At 38.8% G+C, this 25,293-nt stretch overlaps 1 protein-coding gene across 1 annotated transcript; it reads left to right on the top strand.

Annotated features, from left to right (window-relative positions):
• The first annotated feature begins 2,909 nt into the window (after window positions 1-2,909).
• Window positions 2,910-24,899, top strand: LOC105740565 (putative selection and upkeep of intraepithelial T-cells protein 1 homolog). The gene is given in 6 exon segments (XM_030823191.1): window positions 2,910-2,985; window positions 17,206-17,553; window positions 19,152-19,433; window positions 22,153-22,267; window positions 24,340-24,446; window positions 24,790-24,899. Coding segments are annotated over 6 exon segments (1,038 nt in total).
• Window positions 24,900-25,293: the final 394 nt, after the last annotated feature.

Here is a 25,293-nt window from a genome sequence, read left to right as displayed (position 1 = left end):
ACTTGTATGTCTTTGCCACTGCTAACATACTTCAGTGCCATGACTCACATATGTTCCCTAGTGGTAAGATACCTCTACGCCTTTCCTTCTTGGGCTGGAGGTATTCAACCTCCTTAAGTGGTTTCCTTCTCTCCTTTTGCTCTCCTGCTTGCTAAGCAATGCCCAGAATGATTCCTCCCCTGATTCTTCCCTTGGGGCAAACAGTGGCTCTGCTCCCCACAGCTGACCTCTCATCTCACACTGATGAGTGGCTTGTGGAGGTGGAAAAGACCTTGAAGTCCACATCAAACAGATCTGAGCCTCTAATGGCCCTCCTGGACAGGAGGCTTGTGAGAGTGGTAGGGCTAAAGCCTAGGATGGTGCCATGTCTGGGGCTTCCTCTGCTTTTGAAATGAAAATCAGGTCTTTCCCCAAAACCCACACTGCCTACTCTCCTGTTTTCTCTGTGTGTATTCTGAAATGGCCTTGCACACCCACTGGACTGTCTACCTCAAAGGCAAGTATGTCTCTTCTCTGCTTTCACTTCACATGCCGTAAGACTTCCTTCTCTGCCTTAAACACAGACTACCTGTTATTCATACACCTGTGGCTCTTGCTACATTTGCGCAGCTGCAAGGAAACAGGCTCCCTTGTGGATGCCTTTTGGCTTATTGTTGGGACAGACAATAATTAGAACCATGGCTCTGCCAGCTTCTTATGACTTACCCTATGTTTTTTGTCCCTGTTATGCTCCATAGCCAAGTTTTTCAGTGGCTCTTGAAGCAATTTGTTCACTTTCAGAGGGCTTCCCTCTATGGCCCTTTAAGGACCCCATCTACTTGCTTTTTATGAGTTAGCACCCGTTTGGTAGGAGGGAAAATTCTTCCTTTGCATTTGTGAGCCCTTATCCCAAGCCCCACATCTTCCGGAATTTCTCATTTATGTCAAAAGGGCAAATAAATGTTGCCATCTCAAATCCAAGGGCTGTCGTTTTTGCAAGCACACGAAGCCTTTCCTTGAGTATCCCCCTTCTTCCTCCAGCTTCCTCCTATAGTAATAGGATTGTCCTGTCTGCCGAAGTATTTTTTCTGCACGTTACCCTGGGAGGATGAGGAACCCAAAATACAAAATTTCCTCCATTCCTCTAATCACCTTCATGCCCTTCTCAGTATACCTCAAGACCTTTAAGGTCATATTTGAAGGGAGGTAAGTCCAGCCCTCTTGCAGAAATTAGCTAAAATATAGGCTACTCATCTACTTAAAAATCATGGGGAAATGTGATTATAAGAAAAGAGATAATCATTTTGTTGCCAGAATGCCCCAAGCTAGAGTCACTATAAGGTCATGAAGACAAGGATATAGGCCAGCCCAAGGCTGCAGATGCAAGAGACAGAAGTGCCCATAGGACAGAGAGATGAAGGCCAACCCCAGGATAGATTACCAATAGAACAGAGATGAAGGCAAGGTTAGGGGTACCCATAAGACTGGTTAATTTCAGAACCCTGGAAATAAATAGGATCCCCATGTTTACCCTAGTATTTCCTCTGTTCTCAAGTGGGTAATTGTGATGAGATGAGACCAAGGTTAAGGGTACCTGGTGATACTGGCTCATTCCAGAACCCTATGGACAAATGGGGGATGACCTGTTCAGGAAAGGATAATAGGGAAATAACAGGGGACACATTCTTTCCTTTTTTATTTTCTGTTCTCTTTTCACAGATGGGTAATTGCGTCTCCATACCACAGGACATGCCCCTCAGATCCATCCTTAAGAACTGGGAGGAAATTACAAAAGTCAGCTTAGAACCCAGTGCCTCATGCAGGAAATCCTCAAATTAGCCTCCTCAGTCTTTTCTAATTGACAGTGGAATAAGGAGGACAGGGCTAAGGAAAAGGGAAAACACAAGAACAAGAGGCAGGCTCAACTATTGGCTGCTCTACAAGCCCTGCAGCCTCCCCACAGGTTGTCGTCAGAATATACTCCCAGGTTCCTGCCATCAGTGCGGGAAGCCAGGGCACTGGGAGGCAAACTGTCCCAACAGGATAAATGGGAAAAAGCCCTGTACAGCTTGCTTCCTCTGTCACAAGCTTGGCCACTGGTAATGGGACTTCCCTGAATCCCAAAGGGCACTCTGTCCCTGGGACAGACTCCCAACCCATCATGGTGGTCTTGAGCTGAAGAGGCTCACTACTCTGATGGGCTTACAAATGAGACATCATCATCAACAAGATGAAGCCAAAACATTATAGAACTGATGAAAAACCTTCACATTAGACTAAAATATGCACTTGTATTTTACCCTTTGTTCTCCATGGCCATAGTAGGCTCATTCATCTGTCTCTAATTGTGAGTTATTCAGAAGCAGAAAATTCTGAGGGATTGCCACAACTAAAGAAAAGAAAGTCATATTCTCTTATAAAGTGGTTACTTAATTCATTCCATAAGAATAATAGATCTAAATATGTCTTATATTTTTCTTTGAACCTAAATGTAACTAAATGTGGCAGATGCTTAGGCTACTAAGGTTTTGGAGAACAGGACCTACTCCCTAGATCTGCTGCCACTTGGTCTGGAGAAGCAGGTTCACCTGATGAAATTTACAACAGCAGAAGACAAATGACATCTAGCCTGGGAGGAAGATATCTTTTAATGAGAAAGAAGCCTCAGGCTGGACTTGGTCATTATATTGAACATCTTAAAAGTAGAGTTACCAGATTTAGAAAATAAAAATTATATGATGCACAAGAAATATTTATACCAAAAAACTTGCACTGCCTATCTGAAATTCAAATCTAACTGGGGGTTCTACGTTTTATCTGGTAACTCTATTTGAGAGTTAATTACTGCAGGAAGATGTGGAGATATGTGATTTCTGTGACATATTAATCCTGTTCTCACTGAGCCTGCCTAATTTCTTATCACAGGTATAATGGAAACTACAGGGCTATCTTTCTCCAGATACTTTGCTGTTATGAATCTCCTCCAGATGACAATACCAAGTTCAGGTATGACTCTCTCTTACCCTTATGGGCCTTGGCAATATGAAGTGTGCCAGAAAAAGCAAGGACCAAACAAAAGGGACAAACTCTTGAGCATTGTTCCTTAGATTTAATACATAGTTATGTAATGAGGATATGTACTATAAGAACTGTCTGATGGTTAGGAAAAATTACTTCTAATCAGCAAGTCTTTATCATGTATTAGGTTCCAGGGAGAAAAAAAAAACAAATGAAGACCTAATATTTGCCCTCAAGGACTCAATATTTGTATTGAGGTGACATAATTTACTTATATCTTCTACAATGAAGAAGCTGTCCAAATTGTGGTCCATATTGGAATCCATGTGAGTTATCTGTACAGTAAGTTAAGCAAAGACCAATAGGCTGGTGGGACCTTGATAGGTGATGAAAATTTGCAGTGGAAGGGGATCAATGCAAAGCAGACATAAATATAGTTTATTTAGAGATATATACATTAAAATCCTGAACCAGTAAGTGCCATACAAGATTTAAAATTTCTGGCAAAAGCTACTTGTTACATGGTACAAATCTTACCGATGCGTAGTTGGGTAGTGTCCAGTCTTTGGCTAATAAAAAGAAAGCCACCACAAACACCCTTGTACATATGTTTTGAGCATATCTTTGAGTAAGATTGGAGGAAATATTTCTATGAATAGAACTATTTTGTCAAAGGCTATATGCTGTTTTTATTATGATATTAAAAATATTATTCTGAAACAGTTACCAATGTACATGTCCACCAACAGCAGATGTGAGTTTGTCAGGTGGGTGTTACAGGTTTCAGGGTTTTTTATATTTTCCAAACTTACAGATGAAAAATAGAAACTTGCAGTGATAATATTTTACTTGTTTATTAAGGTGGCCTTCTTTCCTCTCAAAAAATTGTATTAATTTTCTCTAAACTGCCTATTTGATGGCCTTACTCCACATTTCCTTTGCATTAAACTTGCACAAATCTCTTTTTGATCTGTTATAACTGTTGCATGTGTTTCTGACCAGTTTATAATTCAATGGACTTGTTAGTTATATTTTGGATGTGCAGAATTGTTTGGTTTTGACTTTTGATTTTATTTTGTGAATTACAAAGTTTCCCCCAAGTTTCCATTTATTTCACTCTCCTTTTTCTCCTCATTGACTTTTAACATTTTTATAGACTTTATTTTCTATAGAAGTTTTAGGTTCACAGAAAAATTGTGCAGAAGGTGTATAAAGTTCCCACACAGCCCCACTCCCTCTTCCCTACCTGGCCCCCTCCCACAGAGTTTCCCCTTTTGTTAACCTCTTGCATTTGTATGGTACATTTATTGAAATTAATGAACTAATATTGATAGATTATTATTAACTAAAGTCCAAGTTTACATTAGACACTCTGTGTTGTACCTTTCTCTAGGATTTCACAAATTGTTATATAAATGAAAACCTATTATAAGAATGGCTGAAATCAAAAATACAAACAAAGACCTGAAGAACAGGGACTCTCATTCATTGCTGGTGGGAGTGCAAAATGGTGCAGGAACTTTGGAAGACAGTTTGACATTCTTGCAAAGCTGAATATAAGCTTACTATATAATCTAGAAATTGTGCTTCTAAGTATAACCCAAATTAGTTGAAAACTTGTATACAAATGCTTAAAGAGTCTTTTATAATACTTGTTAAAATTGGAAGCAGTCAAGATGTGCTTCAGTAAGTGAATGAATTAACAAACTATGGTAAGTCCGTACAATGAACTATTACTCGGTGATAGAAATGAGTTATGAAGCCATTAAAAGACATGTAGGAAGATTAAATACATATTACTAAGTGAAATAAGTCAGTTTGAAAAGGGCACATACTGTATGAATCCAACTGTATGAAATTCTGAGTCAGACCTTTAGAGACAGTAAAAAGAGCAGTAATTGGCCAGGCTTCAGGGGAAGGGAGGGATGAACAGGTGAAGCACAGGACATTTTTATGATAGTGAAATTATATCCTATGATACTATAACAGTGGATACATAGCATAATACATTTATATAATGAATTTGAGAATTTCAGAGGCTGATCAAGGAAAAAGATAAGACCACAGGTAGCAGTAGCACACAAAGCTTCTATTTGGACACTACTTGGACAGGGTTGCAAAAAGAACAGTCCTCACAGCATAAGGCCTTATAGAAGCACAGGGGACCACCATCCAGAATGCAGGAGGACAAAGGCGCTCCCAAGGATGGGAAGGGAGATGCTGCATGTCTAGATAACATCACTTCACAGCATGGTAGGAAGCTGCTGGGTCAGAGGGCTCTGAAGGGCAGCAGCCTGCAGTTTATATAACTACAAGATTTTTCTTATCAAAGGCCAGCAGATGTTGGGTGCAGTTTCCCAAGGTGTACAAAGCAGGAAGACATAAAATGGCAAAAAAAAATCTGCCTGTTGGAGATGTATTTACAACAACTGGATGTGAAAACATTTCAGTTTGGCATTGTAGGCTTTTGAGCTAATGAGTCGCAGCCTGATTTAAGAAGTAAGCAAGAAGGGGCCAATATGCAAAGGCCATCTCTGGTGGTAGTATCTCATTGTTTGAATTTGCAATTCCTAAATGATATATGATTTTGAGCATTTTAACATCTTTATTTGTCATCTATCTTCTTTAATAAAGTATCTGTTCAGATATTTTGTCTATTTTTAATTGTGTGGTTTGTTTTTACACTGTTAATTTTTATATTCTGCATAGAATCCTTCATCAGCTATCTTTTGCAATTTTTTTTTAGTCTGTGGCTTGTCTTTTTCTTCTCTTAACAAAAGCTTTTGCAGAGCAGACATTTTTAATTTTAATGAACCAAAATTTGAATATAATGAATTAGTGTTCGATCTATTATACCTTTTCTATACATTCTTGACTAGTTTGAAATTCAATTTAGTGACTTACTTTTATGTTGTGCAATTCAACAGTTTCTTCTTTTCACAGTGTCCAAGTCCTACGTTTGCTTAGTAAGAGTTTTCCAGACCACATTTCAAGATTATAACAATGACTCTTTCATTTATTTTATATTTTGAAACTAACACATGCAAAATGATTTTTTATATAATAATTGAGATTAAAATCTGACATTATTTTTTTCAAAAAATACCTGGTTTTTTTTATTTATTAAGTAATCCATCTTTCTTCAGATATCCCAGATGTTATTTTTGTCATAAACCAAATTCCCCTAAGGATTTGCATTTCTAAACCCTGTCCCATTGAACTCTCTTCTCATGGGCCAATTACAGAACTGTTAAAAAAAATGTAGTATTTATATAATTAATTTAATATCTTGTAGAAATATTCTCTGCTCAGTGTTTTTTATAATGTAGTTTTTCTATTTAAAGTTTATAAGCATGTTTTCTTTTTTGAAGTACTTTAAAGGTATTTTTATTTTCATGATCTCAAATGGTTACATCAAGTTATGTGTGCTGTATTGTTGATTTTAACATAAAATGTTCTGATATTTTCCATTATGCCTTTGAAATTTTTTTCTTTCTTTTTCTTTATTTTCTCTAAGATTGTTGTAAACCTGAAAATGTGATAAAATATGTATTACACAACCTTAAAAATATATCAAATTATATATCTAGTTAGATATAAAAACTAGTATAGAATAACAATGAAATGATTTTACCTTGCATTATTATTATTATTTTAGAATAGATGTAAAGGTAAATGTGACAATTAGCTTGTAATCACTCTATGTGTGATATTTTGCTGTTACATATGCATTTAAAACACATTCAAAATAATCAATATTTTAAATACATAATTGGAGTTTAATTGATTAAGGCACTAAAATTTGTCGAGTCTGCAAAATATCTCAAGCAGTGATCTTAGGAGCAGTTTAGGGAGGGTAAGAATCTTGTAGCCTCAAGCTGCAATGCCCTTTAACCATAATGTCTAATCTTGTGGCTAATGTTAGTCCTACAGAGGCAATCTAGTCCCCAGGCAAGAAGGAGGCCTGCTTTGGGAAAGGGCTGTTATCATCTTAGTTTTAAACTATAAACTATATTTTTGGAATAGGTGTGGTGTGGTGCTGGAAAAAATGTATATTCTGTTGATTTGGGGTGGAGAGTTCTGTAGATGTCTATTAGGTCCACTCTGTGCAGAGCTGAGTTCAATTCCTGGATATCCTTTTTAACTTTCTGTCTCATTGATCTGTCTAATGTTGACAGTGGGTAGAAAAAGAGGGAATCCTCCCTAACACATTTTATGAGGCCAGCATCATCCTGATACCAAAGCCTGGCAGAGACATAACCAAAACAGAGAATTTCAGACCAATATCCTTGATGAACATTGATGCAAAAATCCTCAATAAAATACTGGCAAACCGAATCCAGCAGCACATCAAAAAGCTTATCCCCCATGATCAAGTGGGCTTCATCCCTGGGATGCAAGGCTGGTTCAACATACGCAAATCAATAAATGTAATCCAGCATATAAACAGAACCAAAGACAAAACCACATGATTATCTCAATAGATGCAGAAAAGGCCTTTGACAAAATTCAACAATGCTTCATGCTAAAAACTCTCAATAAATTAGGTATTGATGGGACATATCTAAAAATAATAAGAGCTATCTATGACAAACCCACAGCCAATATCATACTCAATGGGCAAAAACTGGAAGCATTCCCTTTGAAAACTGGCACAAGACAGGGATGCCCTCTCTCACCACTCCTATTCAACATAGTGTTGGAAGTTCTGGCCAGGGCAATCAGGCAGGAGAAGGAAATAAAGGGTATTCAATTAGGAAAAGAGGAAGTCAAATTGTCCCTGTTTGCAGATGACATGATTGTATATCTAGAACACCCCATCATCTCAGCCCAAAATCTCCTTAAGCTGATTAGCAACTTCAGCAAAGTCTCAGGATACAAAATCAATATACAAAAATCACAAGCATTCTTGTACACCAATCAGAGACAAACAGAGAGCCAAATCATGAGTGAACTCCCATTCACAATTGCTTCAAAGAGAATAAAATACCTAGGAATCCAACTTACAAGGGATGTGAAGGACCTATTCAAGGAGAACTACAAACCACTGCTCAATGAAATAAAAGAGGATACAAACAAATGGAAGAACCTTCCATGCTCATGGGTTGGAAGAACCAATATCGTGGAAATGGCCATACTGCACAAGGTAATTTGTAGATTCAATGCCATCCCCATCAAGCTACCAATGACTTTCTTCACAGAATTGGAAAAAACTACTTTAAAGTTCATATGGAACCAAAAAAGAGCCCGCATCGCCAAGTCAATCCTAAGCCAAAAGAACGAAGCTGGAGGCATCACGCTACCTAACTTCAAACTATACTACAAGGCTACAGTAGCCAAAACAGCATGGTACTGGTACCAAAACAGAGACATAGATCAATGGAACAGAACAGAGCCCTCAGAAATAATGCCACATATCTACAACTATCTGATCTTTGACAAACCTGACAAAAACAAGAAATGGGGAAAGGATTCCCTATTTAATAAATGGTGCTGGGAAAACTGGCTAGCCCTATGTAGAAAGCTGAAACTGGATCCCTTCCTTACACCTTATACAAAAATTAATTCAAGATGGATTAAAGACTTACATGTTAGACCTAAAACCATTAAAACCGTACAAGAAAACCTAGGCAATACCATTCAGGACATAGGCATGGGCAAGGACTTCATGACTAAAACACCAAAAGCAATGGCAACAAAAGCCAAAATTGATAAATGGGATATAATTAAACTAAAGAGCTTCTGCACAGCAAAAGAAACTACCATCAGAGTAAACAGGCAACCTACAGAATGGGAGAAAATTTTTGCAACCTACTCATCTGACAAAGGGCTAATATCCAGAATCTACAATGAACTCAAACACATTTACAAGAAAAAAACAACCCCATCAAAAAGTGGGCAAAGGACATGAACAGACACTTCTCAAAAGAAGACATTTATGCAGCCAAAAAACACATGAAAAAATGCTCATCATCACTGGCCATCAGAGAAATGCAAATCAAAACCACAATGAGATACCATCTCACATCAGTTAGAATGGCCATCATTAAAAAGTCAGGAAACAACAGGTGCTGGAGAGGATGTGGAGAAATAGGAACACTATTACACTGTTGGTGGGACTGTAAACTAGTTCAACCATTGTGGAAGTCAGTGTGGCGATTCCTCAGGGATCTAAAACTAGAAATACCATTTGACCCAGCCATCCCATTACTAGGTATATACCCAAAGGACTATAAATCATGCTGCTATAAAGACACATGCACACGTATGTTTATTGCGGCACTATTCACAATAGCAAAGACTTGGAACCAACCGAAATGTCCAACAACGATAGACTGGATTAAGAAAATGTGGCACATATACACCATGGAATAGTATGCAGCCATAAAAATGATGAGTTCATGTCCTTTGTAGGGACATGGATGAAACTGGAAAACATCATTCTCAGTAAACTATCGCAAGGACAAAAAACCAAACACCGCATGTTCTCACTCATAGATGGGAATTGAACAATGAGAACTCATGGACACAGGAAGGGGAACATCACACTCCGGGGACTGTGGTGTGGTGGGGGGAGGGGGGAGGGACAGCATTAGGAGATATACCTAATGCTAAATGACGAGTTAATGGGTGCAGCAAACCAACATGCCACATGGATACATATGTAACAAACCTGCACATTGTGCACATGTACCCTAAAACCTAAAGTATAATAATAAAAATAAATAAATAAATAAACTATAAACTATAAATAAGTTTCTCCCAAAGTTAGCTCAGCCTACGCCCAGGAATGAACAAGGATAGTTTGGGTGTTAGAAGCAAGATGGAGGCAGTTACGTTAGATCTTTCACTGACTCAGTCTTAATTTTGCAAAATTGGTTTCACTTTCCTCAATGAATGGGGCAATGGACCAACATGGAGAATTTGAAATGTCCCCTCTTCCCACATCTTATTGTAGTCAGGGACTGAATATCAACTTTGAGAGTTTCCGAGCCTCAACACTGAAAGAACACCTGTTACAGCCAAATTGTATCACAAGCAGAAAACGATAAATGAAACATCCTAACCTGTGGACATTTGTAGGGGCAGGTGGTGATAGTTTAAGACATCTTGCTGGTAACATCCAAGAAAATAGAGAGACGCAATGTGTTAAGCATAGTACTTCCATAATAACAGACTGTGAAGAATAAGGAGGTCAAACTAAACATAGAATGTGTGAGAATTTTCCAGAATTTAAAAAAGACAAGAATCATCCACTTCAAGAAGCACTATGAAAGAGCCAGAAAAAGACAAATGCATTCATATATAGATTCGTTATAGTTAAAATGGAGTAAATTTTAAGAACTGCCTGAAACTATGTTTAGAGTAAATGAAATAATGGAATGAAGACGGGCATGTGTGGCTGGCAAGATGACTGAATAGGAACAGCTCATCTGCACCTCCCAGCAAAATCATTGCAGAAGGTGGGTGATTTCTGCCTTTCCAACTGAGGTACCCAGCTCATGTCATTGGGACTGGTTAGACAGAGGGTGCACAGAGAGCAAGCTGAAGCAGGGTGGGGCATCACCTCACCCGGGAAGTGCAAGGGGTTGGGGAACTCCCTCCCCTAGCCAAGGGAAGCCATGAGGGACTGTGCAATGAGCAGCGGTGCCTTCCAGCCCAGGTACTACGCTTTTACCATGGTCTTCACAACCCATAGACCAGGAGATTCCCTCAGGTGCCTACGCCACCAGGGCCCTGGGTTTCAAGCACAAAACTGGGCGGCTGTTTGGGCAGACACCAAGCTAGCTGCAGGAGTTTTTGTTCATACCCCAGTGGTGCCTGGAATGCCAGGGAGAAAGAACCATTCACTTGCCTGGAAATGGGGCTGATGCCAGTGAGCCAAGTGGTCTAGCTCAGCAGATCCCATCTGCATGGAGTCCAGCAAGCTAAGATCCACTGGCTTGAAGTCATCCTGGGATGCTCAAGCTTGGTGCGGAGAAGGGCATCCACCACTACTGAGGCTTGAGTAGACAGTTTTCCCCTCACAGTGTAAACAAAGCCACCTGAAATTTCAAACTGGGCAGAGCCCACCGCAGCTCTGCAAAGTCACTGTAGCCAGACTGCCTCTCTAGATTCTTCCTCTCTGGGCAAGACATCTCTGAAAGAAAGCAGCCCCAGTCAGGGGCTTATAGATAAAACTCTCATCTCCCTGGAACAGAGTACCTGGGGGAAGGTTGGCTGTGGGCACAGCTTCAGCAGACTTAAACATTCCTGACTGCTGGCTCTGAGGAGAGAAGTGGATCTCCAAGCACAGCACTTGAGCTCTGCTAAGGGACAGACTGCCTCCTCAAGTGGGTACCTGACCCCTGTGCCTCCTGATGGGGAGACACCTCCCAGAAGGGGTTGACAGACACCTCATATGGGAGAGCTCTGGCTGGCATCTGGTGGGTGCCCATCTGAGATGAAGCTTCCAGAGGAAGGAAAGGGCAGCAATCTTGGCTGTTCTGTAGCTTCCGCTGGTGATACCCAGGGAAACAGGGTCTGGAGTGGACTGACAGCAAACTCCAGCAGACCTGCAGCAGAGGGGCCTGACTGTTAGAAGGAAAACTAACAAACAGAAAGGAATAGCATCAACATCAACAGAAAGGACATCCACACCAAAACCCCAACTGAAGGTCAGCAATATCAAAACCAAAGGTAGATAAATCCATGAAGATAAGGAAAAAACAGGCCAAAAAGGCTGAAAATTCCAAAAACCAGAAAACCTCTTAATAACAAACTTCTCTGAGCTAATGGAACATGTTCCAACCCAATGCAAGGAAGCTAACAACCTTTAAAAAAGGTTAAAGGAATTTCTGAATAGAATAGCCAGTTTAGAGAAGAACAGAAATGACGTAATGGAGCTGAAAAACACAGCACGAGAATTTTGTGAAGCATACGCAAGTATCAATAGCTGAATCGATCAAGAGGAAGAAATTATATCAGAGCCTGAAGATCAACTTAATGAAATAAAGCATGAAGACAAGATTAGAGACAAAAGAATGAAAAGGAATGAACAAAGCCACCAAGAAATATGGGACTATGTGAAAAGAACAAACCTATGTTTGATTGGTGTACCTGAAAGTGAAGGGGAAAATGGAACCAAGTTGGAAAACACTCTTCAGGATATTATCCTGACCTAGCAAGACAGACCAACATTCAAATTCAGGAAATACAGAGAACACCACAAAGATACTCCTCGAGAAGAACAACCCAAGACACATAATTGTCAGATTCACCAAGGTTGAAATGAAGGAAAAAATGTTAAGCACAGCCACAGAGAAATGTCGGGTTACCCACCAAGGGAAGCCCGTTAGACCAATAGTGGATGTCTGTGCAGAAACCATACAAGCTAGAAGAGAATGTGGGCCAATATTCAACATTCTTAAAGAAAAGAATCTTCAACCGAGAATTTCATATCCAGCCAAACTAAGCTTCATAAATGAATGAGAAATAAAATCCTTTACAGACAAGCAAATGCTGAGAGATTTTGTCACCACCAGGCCTGCCTTACAAGAACTCCTGCAGGTAGCACTAAACATGGAAAGGAAAAACTGGTACCAACCACTGCAAAAACATACCAAATTGTAAAGACCATCAACACTATGAAGAAACTGCATCAACTAATGGGCAGAATAACCAGCTAGCATCATAATGACAGGACCAAATTCACACATAACAATATTAACCCTAAATGTAAACGGGCTAAATGCCCCAGCTAAAAGACACAGACTGGCAAATTGGATGAAGAGTCAAGACCCTCAGTGTGCTGTATTCAGGAGACCCATCTCATGTGCAAAGACATACATAGGCTCAAAATAAAGGGATGGAGGAATATTTACCAAGCAAATGGAAGGCAAAAAAAGCAGGGGTTGCAATCTTAGTCTCATAAAACAGACTTTAAACCAACAAAGATCAAAAAAGACAAAGAAGGGCATTACATAATGGTAAAGGGATCAATGCAACAAGAAAAGCCAAATATCCTAAATATGTATGTACCCAAAACAGGAGCACCCAGATTCATAAAGCAAGTTCTTAGAGACCTACAAAGACATGTAGACTTTGACTTAATAATAATGGGAGACTTTAATACCCCACTGTCAATATTAGACATATCAACGAGACATAAAATTAACAAGATATTCAGGTCTTGAACTCAGCTCTGGACAAAGTGGACCTAATAGACATCTACAGAACTCTCCACCCCAAATTAACAGAATATACATTCTTCTCAGCACCACATCACATTTATTCTAAAATCGACCATATAATTGGAGGTAAAGCACTCCTCAGCAAAAGCAAAAGAATGGAAATCATAACAAACAATCTGTCAGACCACAGTGCAATCAAATTAGAACTCAGGATTAAGAAACTCACTGAAAACCACACAACTACATGGAAACCGAAAAATCTGCTCCTGAATGACTACTGGATAAATAACAAAATTAAGGCAGAAATAAGTAAGTTCTTTGAAACCGATGAGTACAAAGACATAATGTACCAGAATCTCTGGGACACAGCTAAAGCAGTGTTTAGAGGGAAATTTATAGCACAAAATGCCCACACGAGAAAGCGGGAAAGATACCCTAACATCACAATTAAAAGAACTAGAGAAGCAAGAGCAAACAAATTCAAAAGCAAGCAGAAGAAAATAAATAACTAAGATCAGGGCAGAACTGAAGAAGGCATTAAAAAGCCCTTCAAAAAATCAATGAATCCAGAAGCTAGTTTTTTGAAAAAAATTAACAAAAGAGATAAATGGCTAGCCAGACTAATGAAGGAAAGAGAGAAGAATCAAATAGACACAACAAAAAATGATAAAGTGGCTATCACCACTGATCCCACAGAAATACAAACTACCATCAGAGAATACTATAAACACCTCTATGCAAATAAACTAGAAAATCTAGAAGAAATGGATAAATTTCTGGACACATACACCCTCCTTAGACTAAACCAGGAAGAAGTCGAATCCCTGAATAGACCAATAACAAGTTCTGAAATTGAGGCGGTAATTCATAGCCTACCAACCAACAAAAGCCCAGGACCAGATGGATTCACAGCCAAATTCTACCAGAAGTACAAAGAGGAGCTGGTAGCATTCCTTCTGAAATTATTTCAAACAACAGAAAAAGAGGGACTCCTCCCTGACTAATTTTATGAGGGCAGCATCATTCTGATTCCAAAACCTGGCAAAGACACAACAACAAAAAAAAGAAAATTTCAGGCCAATATCCCTGATGAACATCACTGTGAAAATTCTCAATAAAATACTGGCAAAATGAATCCAGCAGCACATCAAAAAGCTTATCCACCATGATGAAGTTGGCTCCATCCCTGAGAAGCAAGGCTGGTTCAACATATACAAATCAATAAACCTAATCCATCACATAAACAGAACCAATGATAAAAACCACATGATTATCTCAATAGATGCAGAAGAGGCCTTCAATAAAATTCAACATTCCTTCATGCTAAAACCTCTCAATAAACTAGGTATTGATGGAATGTATCTCAAAATAATAAGAGCTATTTATGACAAGCCCACAGCCAATATCATACTGAATGGGCAAAAGCTGGAAGCATTCCCACTGAAAATCGGCACAAGACAAGGATGCCCTCTCTCACCACTCCTATTCAACATAGTGTTGGAAGTTCTGGCCAGGGCAATCAGGCAACAGAAAGAAATAAAGCATGTTCACATAGGAAGAGAGGAAGTCAAATTGTCTCTGTTTGCCAATGACATGATTGTATATTTAGAAAACCCCATGGTCTCAGCCCAAAAACTCCTTAAGCTGATAAGCAACTTCAGGAATGTCTCAGGATGCAAAATCAATGTGCAAAAATTACAAGCATTCCTATACACCAATAATAGACAAACAGAGAGCCAAATAATGAGTGAACTCCCATTGACAATTGCTACAAAGAGAATCAAATACCTAGAAATAAAACTTACAAGGAATGTGAAGGGCCTCTTCAAGGAAAACTACAAACCACTGCTCAAGGGATTAAGAGAGGACAAAAACAAATGGAAAAACATTCCATGCTCATGGAAAGGAAGAATCAACATCGTGAAAATGGCCATACTGCTTAATTTATAGATTCAATGCTATCCCCATCAAGCTACCAATGACTTTCTTCACAGAATTAGAAAAAACTACTTTAAATTTCATATGGAACCAAAAAAGAGCCCATATAGCCAAGGCAATCCTAAGCAAAAAGAACAAACCTGGAGGCATCATTCAACCTGACTTCAAACTGTAACTACAAGCCTACAGTAACCCAAACAGCATGGTACTGGTAACCAAACAGATATATTGACCAATGGAACAGAACACAGGCCTCAGAAATAACACCACACATCTACAACCATCTGATCTTTGGCAAACCTGACAAAAACATGCAATAGGGAAAGGATTCCCTATTTAATAAATGGTGTTGGGAAAACTGGCTAGCTATATACAGAAAACTGAAACTGGACCCCTTCCTTACACCTTACACAAAAATTAACTCAAGATGGATTAAAAACTTAAACGTAAGACCTAAAACCATGAAAACCCCAGAAGAAAACCTAGGCAATACCATTCAGGACATAGGCACAGGCAAAGACTTCATGACTAAAACACCAAAAGCAATGGCAACAAAAGCCAAAATTGACAGATGGGATCTAATTAAAGAGCTTCTGCACAGCAAAAGAAACTACCGTCCAAGTGAACAGGCAACCTACAGAATGGGAAAACATTTTTGCAATGTGTGCACCTGACAAAGGGCTAATATCCAGAATCTACAAGGAACTTAAACAAATTTACAAGAAAAGAACAAACAACCCCATCAAAAAGTGGGGAAAAGATATGAACAGACATTTCTCAAAAGAAGACATATATGTGGCCAACACACATATGAAAAAAAGCTCATTATCACTGGTCATTAGAGAAATGCAAATCAAAACCACAATGAGATACCATCTTATGCCAGTTAGAATGGTGATCATTAAAAAATCTGAAAACAACAGATGCTGGCGAGGTTGTGGAGAAATAGGAATGCGTTTACTGGGTATATACCGAAAGGATTATAAATCATTCTACTACAAAGACACATGCACACGTGTGTTTATTGCAGCACTGCTCACATTAGCAAAGACTTGGAACCAAGTCAAATGCTCATCAATGATAGACTGGTTAAAGAAAATGTGGCTCATAAACACCATGGAATACTATGCAGACATAAAAAAGATGTGTTCACGTCCTTTGCAGGGACATGGATGAAGCTGGAAACCACCATTCTCAGCAAACTAACACAGGAACAGAAACCAAACACTGCATGTTCTCACTCATAAGAGAGAGTTGAACAATGAGGACACGTGGATGCAGGGAGGGGAACATCACACACCAGGGCCTGTCGGGTGGTCGGGGGATAGGGGAGGGATAGCATTAGGAGAAATACCTAATGTAGATGATGGGTTGATGGGTGCAGCAAACCACCATGGGGTATGTATACCTATGTAACAAACCTGCACATTCTACACATGTATCCCAGAACTTAAAGTATAATAATAATAAATAATAATAATAAGAAGAAGTTGTTTTAACTAGGGTGAAAAAAAGAATGAAGAGTGGCAATTGTTACACTGGTAGTAGTACTTTTTCTTTATTTTAACAGAAATGAAAACCATACAGCAACAATGGAAACCATTTTTTATATTTCTTTCTTTCTTTTTTTTTTTTTTTGTTTTCAGATGGAGTCTCACTCTGTTTCCCAGGCTGGAGTGCAGTGGCACGATCTCAGCTCACTGCCACCTCCGCCTCCCGGGTTCAAGTGATTCTCCTGTCTCAGCCTCCCAAGTAGCTGGGATTACAGGTGCACACCACCATGCCCGGCTAATTTTTTTTTGTAGTTTTAGTAGAGACAGGGTTTCACCATATTGGTCAGGCTGAGTCTCGAACCCCTGACTTCAGGTGATCCACCCACTTCGACCTCCCCATATTTCTTAAAGTAAATAATTTGATGAATTTCTCTTCAAGCGAAGTGCAAAGTAAAGGTGTTTTCAAGGAAAAGAGAAAACAAAAGAATTTACTCTCAATAAAGTGTGTGTGTGTGTGTGTCTATGGGTGTTTGTGATATAATAATTCAAATAAAAATTTTGTCTTGGTCCACTTCTCACCCTTTGGTTGCTGTCTGCCTTCACAGAACAATTCATAGTGAATAGCTTATAGAGGCCAATCTTGGCTCCACTGGGTGGAAAAGTTGAGCTCAGTTGCCAGCTGTCTCTACCAGAAAGCACAGAACACGTGGAAATACGCTGGTTCTGGAGTCACTACACATGACCTGTTTACCTGTATAAGGATGGTAAAGACCTGTATGGAGAAACCATCTCCAAGTATGTGGAGTGGACAGAGCTCCTGAAAGAAGCCATTGGAGAAGGTAAAGTGACCCTCAGGATCCTTAATGTCAGTGCTGATGATGACGGGCAGTACCACTGCTTCTTCAAAGACGGAGATGTCTGTGAAGAGGCCATCACAGAAGTGAAGGTCACAGGTAAGGATGGATCCCTGTGAGTTTTCTATGCATCCAAGATTCTCAACCAGTATGAGGCCGAGTATTAGGAAAATTCTCACTATTTCTATTTTTATATTATATGGTCTGGTTAACAAGGTCAAATTCATGAGTTTAGAGTTCAATTTGCAAAGAGTGGAGGATCAAGAATGAGAATTATATCTGTTCAGACATCAAAACTATCAGTAAATGCTGTCTGCTTTTTTACTCTACATATATTGCTAGATTGCTAAAAAATTAACAGAATCCTTTTAGAATTTGTTACAATCCTTCTAATTATTTCTGGCAACACTTTAGTAAAACTTGACTTTTAAAGGTACCCGAATCTTTACAATAGACTCTTTAATGATAATTTTTATTCTCATTTCTCCCTGAATCAAATTGCTGACTACTTAGTTACAGATTCACTTTTCTAAATGTATTTCAGAAAGCCTTCACCTACTCTCTTCAAAATTCTACAATCTATATACTATATAGGTGTTATTTGCAAATACATAGCATTTAAGCCAGTCACCCTTGAAGTATTCTGAATGAAAGGTGAATACTCACCCTTGAAGTATTCTGAATGAAAGGTGAATACTCACCCTTGAAGTATTCTGAATGGCAGAGAAAAGGAGGGGAGATGGAGGGCTTGAAGCAAACTAAGGTCTTCACAAATGTGAGGACACATGTGGAGGGATCCAGGGCACTCACGCTTAACATCTTTACTGGATATTATATGACACCCAACTCTATAGTCTACAGCTGAGCTATCCAATATGATATATATTAGCCACATGTGGCCATTTAAATTCATATGAAAATTAAATAAAATTGAGCATTCAGTTTTTCAGTCTCGATGGCCACATTTCAGGTGCTTAGTTATCTCATGTGGCAAGCAGCTACTGCATTAGAGGGCACACATATAGAGTATTTCCATAATTGCAGAAAATTCTATTAGGGCTGCTTTAGAGTCACACTTTAAATCTCTGTTCATTCTTTCTTTGCCCACATATTAGGCAAGACTTATGTCCTAGCTAATATCCTGAAATTTTTCAAAGACTTCTTTATTTTCTCTAAAGTGATATGCACCATATTTTGAAAATAGTAATGTATTTCCTTTTTTTTTGTAAAACATATTACATGTAAAAATACCTATTGTACGCAAAATACAAATTTGTAATTTGTTATGGTGGCTCAGAAGTGGCTAATGGTGAAGATAAAAGAAAAAAACATTAAGCCATAAATTCTATGAGGACTGAGATCTTGATTTTTTTGTTTATCATAATCCAAGGACCTAGCCAAGTTACTTAAATTTAGTAAATAGCCCATATTTTGAGTGAATGAATAAATGTGAAAAACAGGCATTTCCTCATCTCACTTACTTTGGACTATGTTGTTAATATGATTATCATAACACTTCAGTATGGCTTATCCCTGTTCCTTTTTGAATGGCTTGTCATGACAATCAGCCTCACAGCTTAGCTATCAATATCTAAGGACACAGGGATTAAAGAGGGCAGGAAGGCTTTTCCCCCATCTCTTCTGTGTTTCCTTGTCTTCCTCTAAAAATAGTTTCTCCCTTTTCGTTTTCCAACCAGCTACAAGTTTAGAAATACAAATTCTTATTCATCCTCCAAATAGCAAAGGTCTTTTAGTGGAGTGTAATTCAGAAGGTTGGTTCCCACAGCCTCAAATGGAATGGAAAGACAGCAGAGGAGAGATCATTCTGCCTGCATCAAAATCCCATTCCCAGGATAGAAACAAATTGTTCAACATGAAGATGAGCCTTCTCCTTAGAGATAGCTCCCATGGCAACATCACTTGCTACCTTCAAAACCCTGTAACTGGTCAAGAGGAAAGGATAAGCGTTGTCTTATCAGGTGCGATCTGAGTGTTTGTTCTTCAAATGATGGCCATTGACATAAAATTTGTAAATTAAAGAGAAAAAATCATATACATGCTTTCTTCACTTGGTTTCCAAGACATTACTTTCTCTTGGTTTTATTCATTGTCTTCTTGCTTGTTTTCTTTCTTATTCTTTTTGTTATAGTCTTTTTCTTTTCACTCTGCCTTCTTGCTATTCAGATTCCCAGGACATAGTTTTTGTTTTGCTTTGTTTTTTAGCTTTTATTTTTAACTTTTATTTTAACTTTTATGTTAACTTTTATTTTAACTTTTATGTTAACTTTTATTTTAAGTTTATTTATTTTAAACACGTGCAGGTTTGTTTGTTTGTTATATAGGTAAACTTATGCCATGGGGGTTTGTTGTACAGATTATTTTGTCACCCAAGTATTAAACCTCGTACCCATTAGTTATCTTTCCTGATTCTTTCCCTCTTCCCACCTTCCACCCTTCACAAGGCCCCAGTGTGTGTTGTTCCCCTCTATGTGTCCATGTGTTCTCATAATTTAGCTCCCACTCATATGTGAGAACATGCAGTATTTGGTTTTCTGTTTCCCAGGATGTAGTTTTTTGAGCCTTTCCTCTGTTGTGAGTTCATTCTGTCTCAAGACTTCGGATATCATCAGTGTGACTATGGCTCCTCCAATAGTATCTCCTGCCCTGTCCTCTCTCCAAACTCGGTTTTCATCTTCAAACTCAACCTCTTAACATAGAAGTCTAGTAAATATCCTGAACCAAACACAACATAAAGTGAACTCCTGATTACCTCCAAATTTGCTTAATGTCTTTCCAATCACACTTTATATTTTCAGTTTCTCAAAATTATTGAATTCATCATTGACACTGATTTTTCTCTCATATTCTGCAACACATCTATCAAGAAATAGTGTTAGCTCTACCTTTAAAATATATTCAGCATCTCATCACTTGTCACCAACTTACTACTGCAATCCAAGTCTGAGACACTATCACCCATGGTCTCAACTTTGGCAATAGCATCCTAAATATCCTCTTATTTTTATTCTTGTCCACTATGGTACATTCTCAACATATAAATAGGAACCCTCTGTTCAAGACCCTGCAATTTTTCCCCATTGTTTTTCAGAGTAAAATGCCCTTCAATATCCTGCATTATCCCTGCCCCCATTACCTATCTGACCTCATATCCTAACACCCTCCTTTGCGCACTCTACTCTAGTCACACAGACTTCCTTGCTGTTCCTAAACCTGCAAGACATGCTCCTACCTTGGAGGCTTAGCTCTAGTTGGTCCCTCTTCCTAGAATGCTCTAACTTCCCCTATGTCCTTCCAGTCTCTTCTCAACTCAACCTCCCTAATAAAAAGTACCTTGACAAACCAGCTCGAAAAAAATGCCACCTGCCCCCAAATTACTTGATTCCCTCTCTCCTTAACTTCCTTAATTTTTCTTTTTTCCATGTTATTTTCACCATTTGGCCCACCATACAACCTATTTATTATGTTTATTGTCACTTATCTGTTTCCCTGTCTGAAACATGAAGATACAAATCTTTGTCAGTTTTATACACTAATACACTCCAACTGCTTCAAACATTGCGCGGCACATAGCAGGACTGCAATAAATCATTGATACTCGAATGACAGAAATACAGCCTAGTAAGTGTCTTATAAACTGTCAAGTAAATATGAATGTGTTAAGTGTTTGTGTATTCCATGAAATTAATGTTAGAGTCACATGCTGAAAGGGATATTACCACTTACAGGAATGACTTCCCTAACACTTTTAGCAATTTACTACATTCAAACATTTTTGTTTTTCTCATTTGATTTTCCAGAAAAAAAAAAGCTTCATATTATGGTTGTGTCAGAAACAGCAATACAAACAGTTACAGGGAATAAAGGAGGACTAAACTACATACCTTCCTTCCCCCAAGTTCATAGTAGGATATATATGAATAAAACAAACAAAGAAAAAGGCAGGGCTGGGGGAAGCCCTGCTGATTTATTTACAACTTTAGTGAAAAATGCTTATATGCACTTTTAAAAATGATGATTTAACAGAATTATAATTAGCACAAACTTTGAGCATGAGTTACAGTCCTGGGAATACAGACCTCTCAGGGAGATCTTATCTGTATTCACTGAATGTCAAAAAACATGGAAGAGGCCAGGTATAATGGCTCATGCCTGTAATCACAGCACTTTGAAAGGCCTAGCGGCCAGGATGCCTTTAGCTCAGGAGTTTGAAACCAGCCTAGGCAACATAGCAAGACCTTGTCTCTATGAAAAATTAAAAAATAAAAAATTAGTTGGGCATGATGGCATGTGCCTGTAGTCTCAGATACTCAGGAGGCTGATGTGAGAGGATCATTTGAACCAGGGAGATTGAGGATGCAGTAAGCAGTGATTACGACACTGCAATCCAGCCTTAATGATATAGCAAGATTCTGTCACAAACAAACAAACAGAAAACATGGGAGAGCAGCCTTCACTCACCTTTGCTCCATCTTCAAACTAACTCACATTCAGTTCTTCCCTACTCCAGATCCTATCCCATTTTTCACGTGCACGATTATAATTAATTTCCCAAATTGGCCTTGGTTTACATTTGAAGGTGATAGGTATTAAGCAGAAGCATGCTTTGGATGAATCATCATTCCTAGTTTGGTGGGTTCAAGTTTCCTAAGTGGTAAGATTTGTGAGTCCCTATTTCAGATAAACTGTTTCCATGGAATTCTATCTGGATACTGATTCTGGTTGCAATCTTGGCTGTTCTGCTGTTCTTCATTATGTTGCCAAGTGTTGAACTACAGCAAAGAGAGCAACGTAAGTTGGCTTGAAGGATGAGAGATGCTAATGGGAGTGGGGAAGGTAAAGCTGCATGACCCATAATTCTCAGGTCTGTCTGTCTCAGGAAGTTCTGAACTCTTCCAGCATTAAACATATGCTCTCCACCCATTCCTTGATCCTACGTACTGTTCTTTTTTGCTGCTGGAGCTGTTGACAATGCTGTTATCTGAAAATGTGACCTTTTTGTAGCTCGACCAAGTTGAAACCCATTGTCCTTATGGTGACAGATTTTTCAAACAACCTGGGAAAGCTTTTTAACATTTAACACCTAACAAAATTTACACATATTTCTCACTTGAATTCTTATAGGGACCACTGACCCTTCAGGGCATAAAATGAAGTTTTAATTGCACAGCATCAGGAAAATATACCACATAGGGAGAGTTACACTAGCTGCAACACCAGGTGGTTTACTTTTCCTTAAACAAAAAGTTTTCATTCATTCTCAACTATGGCGTTGGGGGCGGGGATTGGGGGAACTTGCACGATAAGCAAGAAAATTTAAGACACCAAAAAATAGCTGTTCATGATTTTGGGTTGTGCTCAATTTAAGAAGCTTCAGACTCACAGATCTCTTCTGGCAGAGCCCTGTGTTTCAAGAGTACCGTCTCCCGTGCTCTCCCCCTGCTTTTCACCAGGCTCCTGCGCCGCCTCCCACCACGTGTAGTTCTGCTGTCAGAACTTGGTCTTGGTCTTCCTAAATCTCTCTCCACTTCTTGGATTTTCCGTTTACATTTGCAGCTGCTCTTCTGGCCTGAACTCTGTTATCTGACCCTCAGAACTGCCATTTTCCACCACTGTGGTTGTGGGGTTTGGGGAAGACACCACTTCACCAGAAAGCCACCAGTTCACAACATTCACCTCTGCTAGCTGCTGTTTTGCAAAACAAACTGTACTGTAGCTTCTATCGGCTTAGTCACACTATCCAAGTTTTTAGAGATTTGTTTTTTTCTAATGTTCCTGCTTCAATACATCTTTTAATGCTTGTCCTTATTTAATACTGACCTGCTTCTCTGTATCTTACACTTAATTGAACATTCGAAGGTCACATGTGTAACAACTGACATTTCCCAGATAGCTCTTCAGAGATTAGCAGTCAGGAACGTTTCAAACTTGACCTTTGCCAAGCTGAGGGTGCCCAGTTATTCAACTGTTTCTCATGGGCATAATTTCAGTTTCTGAAAATCTCTTCAACTTTATCTAAAAGGTGTTGGTGAATCAGTTGGAATAAATAATTTTTAAGGATGCCGAGTTAGTTTTATAATAGCACACCAACAGATTTACAGAAATTAGTGCATTTAACCTCCATAATACACTTTGAGTTAAATATTATTACCACTCCAATTTCTATATTATGAAAATAAACCTACCAACGTTAACTATTGCACCTAAAATCACACAGCTAGTCATGGTAGGAAACAAGATCAATTATAAGCCATATGGACACTTGTATCCCGTATTTTAACCACTAAGTTACACTGTGCCTATGCCACTCCAGTGGTGGATCGGTATCACTTGTGGTAGTAAGCCCCACACCATAGGCTATTTTATGGACACACTAGATAGCCAAATGATGTTGCTACAATGCATGCTGAAGAATATTTTTAATATTATCTTGTTGAAAACCCTTTCACTCATGAGAGTCGTATATCCAAAGCTCATATGATCTTTTAGACAGTTCAGAGGTCTCCAGAACTATTGTACTCCCAGCCTCTTTCAAGCCCAGGTGAAATGATAACAATCGGAGCATAACTCCATCTAGTGCTCTAATGAGGCCCATTTACTGATGGGCTAGATGGAGAGAAAGATGAGTTGTTTTTCTCCAGACCTGTTTAGCCTCAACCCAAACCTATCCCATCCTAGAAACAGCCATTCTTCTTGTCTCTGTCACCCACAGCTCTCTGATCTTTAGACCTAAGCCTTAGCCCAAATCTAAATGAATTCAGGGGGATGGCATCAAAACATACCTCTTGATCTCTTGACACATTGTGCCCCAATCTAAAGTGCCTCCACACCAATAACTAATAGTTACAATATCTCTTCTTCTTCAAGTAACTGGTGTGACTGGAATCCTCCCTGCCTGATAGGCATTGGGATAGTCTTCTTTTCAATGTGTGTAATTGTTGGACTTATTATCGGTTTGCGTCGCAGAAACAGAGGTATGTGGATTAAAAGGATGGGAATGTCCTGAAAATATCTCATTTCCTAAATGCCTATTCACTGGTAAGATGTTTAGCCAAAGAGCAGTAATGCTTGTTTGAACTACAGGAATAATACCTACTTGGACCTCATGTCCTAGAGTTTGGAATCCAGCTTCCTAAAATTTGTGGGCTTAATGCTACAAACTGCTGATATTTCTATTCCTAGGAAAAGAAAATATTTCTTTTAGTTGATAGCTTTATTTTTGCCAAACATCGGCCATCACATCATCAAATAAATTAATTTTTTACCATACTTTTAGCCTAGAAGGGGTAATAATTCAGTATGTCTTAAACTTTTTAGGTCATAGGTATTTTTTCAGATATCAGTGTAAATCACAAGACACTGCTCTCAAAATTATTCACATGTTCTCACACATTTTGCTAAATTTCATGGTCTGCATGGACACCTGAAACTGATTCTTTTCCTTTTTGGTAAAATGGGAATGGTAATTGTGAAAATGTTGGGATAGCTGAACCCAACATGTCTGACATGTGCCCTTAGCTGTATCTTTGAGGTCTCTACGGAAATGACATATGCGAGGTAATAATCAGCCAGATAAAATAATTCTTCTTCTTCCTCATAAGCTGGAGCTATAGCCAGAAATCACAATTAGAAGTTACAAAGTAGGGCTGGCCTCTTCAGAGGGTTTTGTTCAATAGTTTTCTCCTGGGAAATGAAGACACAAATGGCCTGAAACCAAATTAGGGTTAAAGTGCTTTTTATATTTTACTCCAAAAATGTCCATACCTGAGCCAGTGAATATTTACTGTGTTAGTAGACTAAATTGCACATTCGCCTTTACCA

The sequence above is a fragment of the Nomascus leucogenys genome, chromosome 12, assembly GCF_006542625.1.
Source record: "Nomascus leucogenys isolate Asia chromosome 12, Asia_NLE_v1, whole genome shotgun sequence".
NCBI lineage: Eukaryota > Metazoa > Chordata > Mammalia > Primates > Hylobatidae > Nomascus > Nomascus leucogenys.
This window is presented reverse-complemented; position numbering and strand designations above follow the sequence as displayed.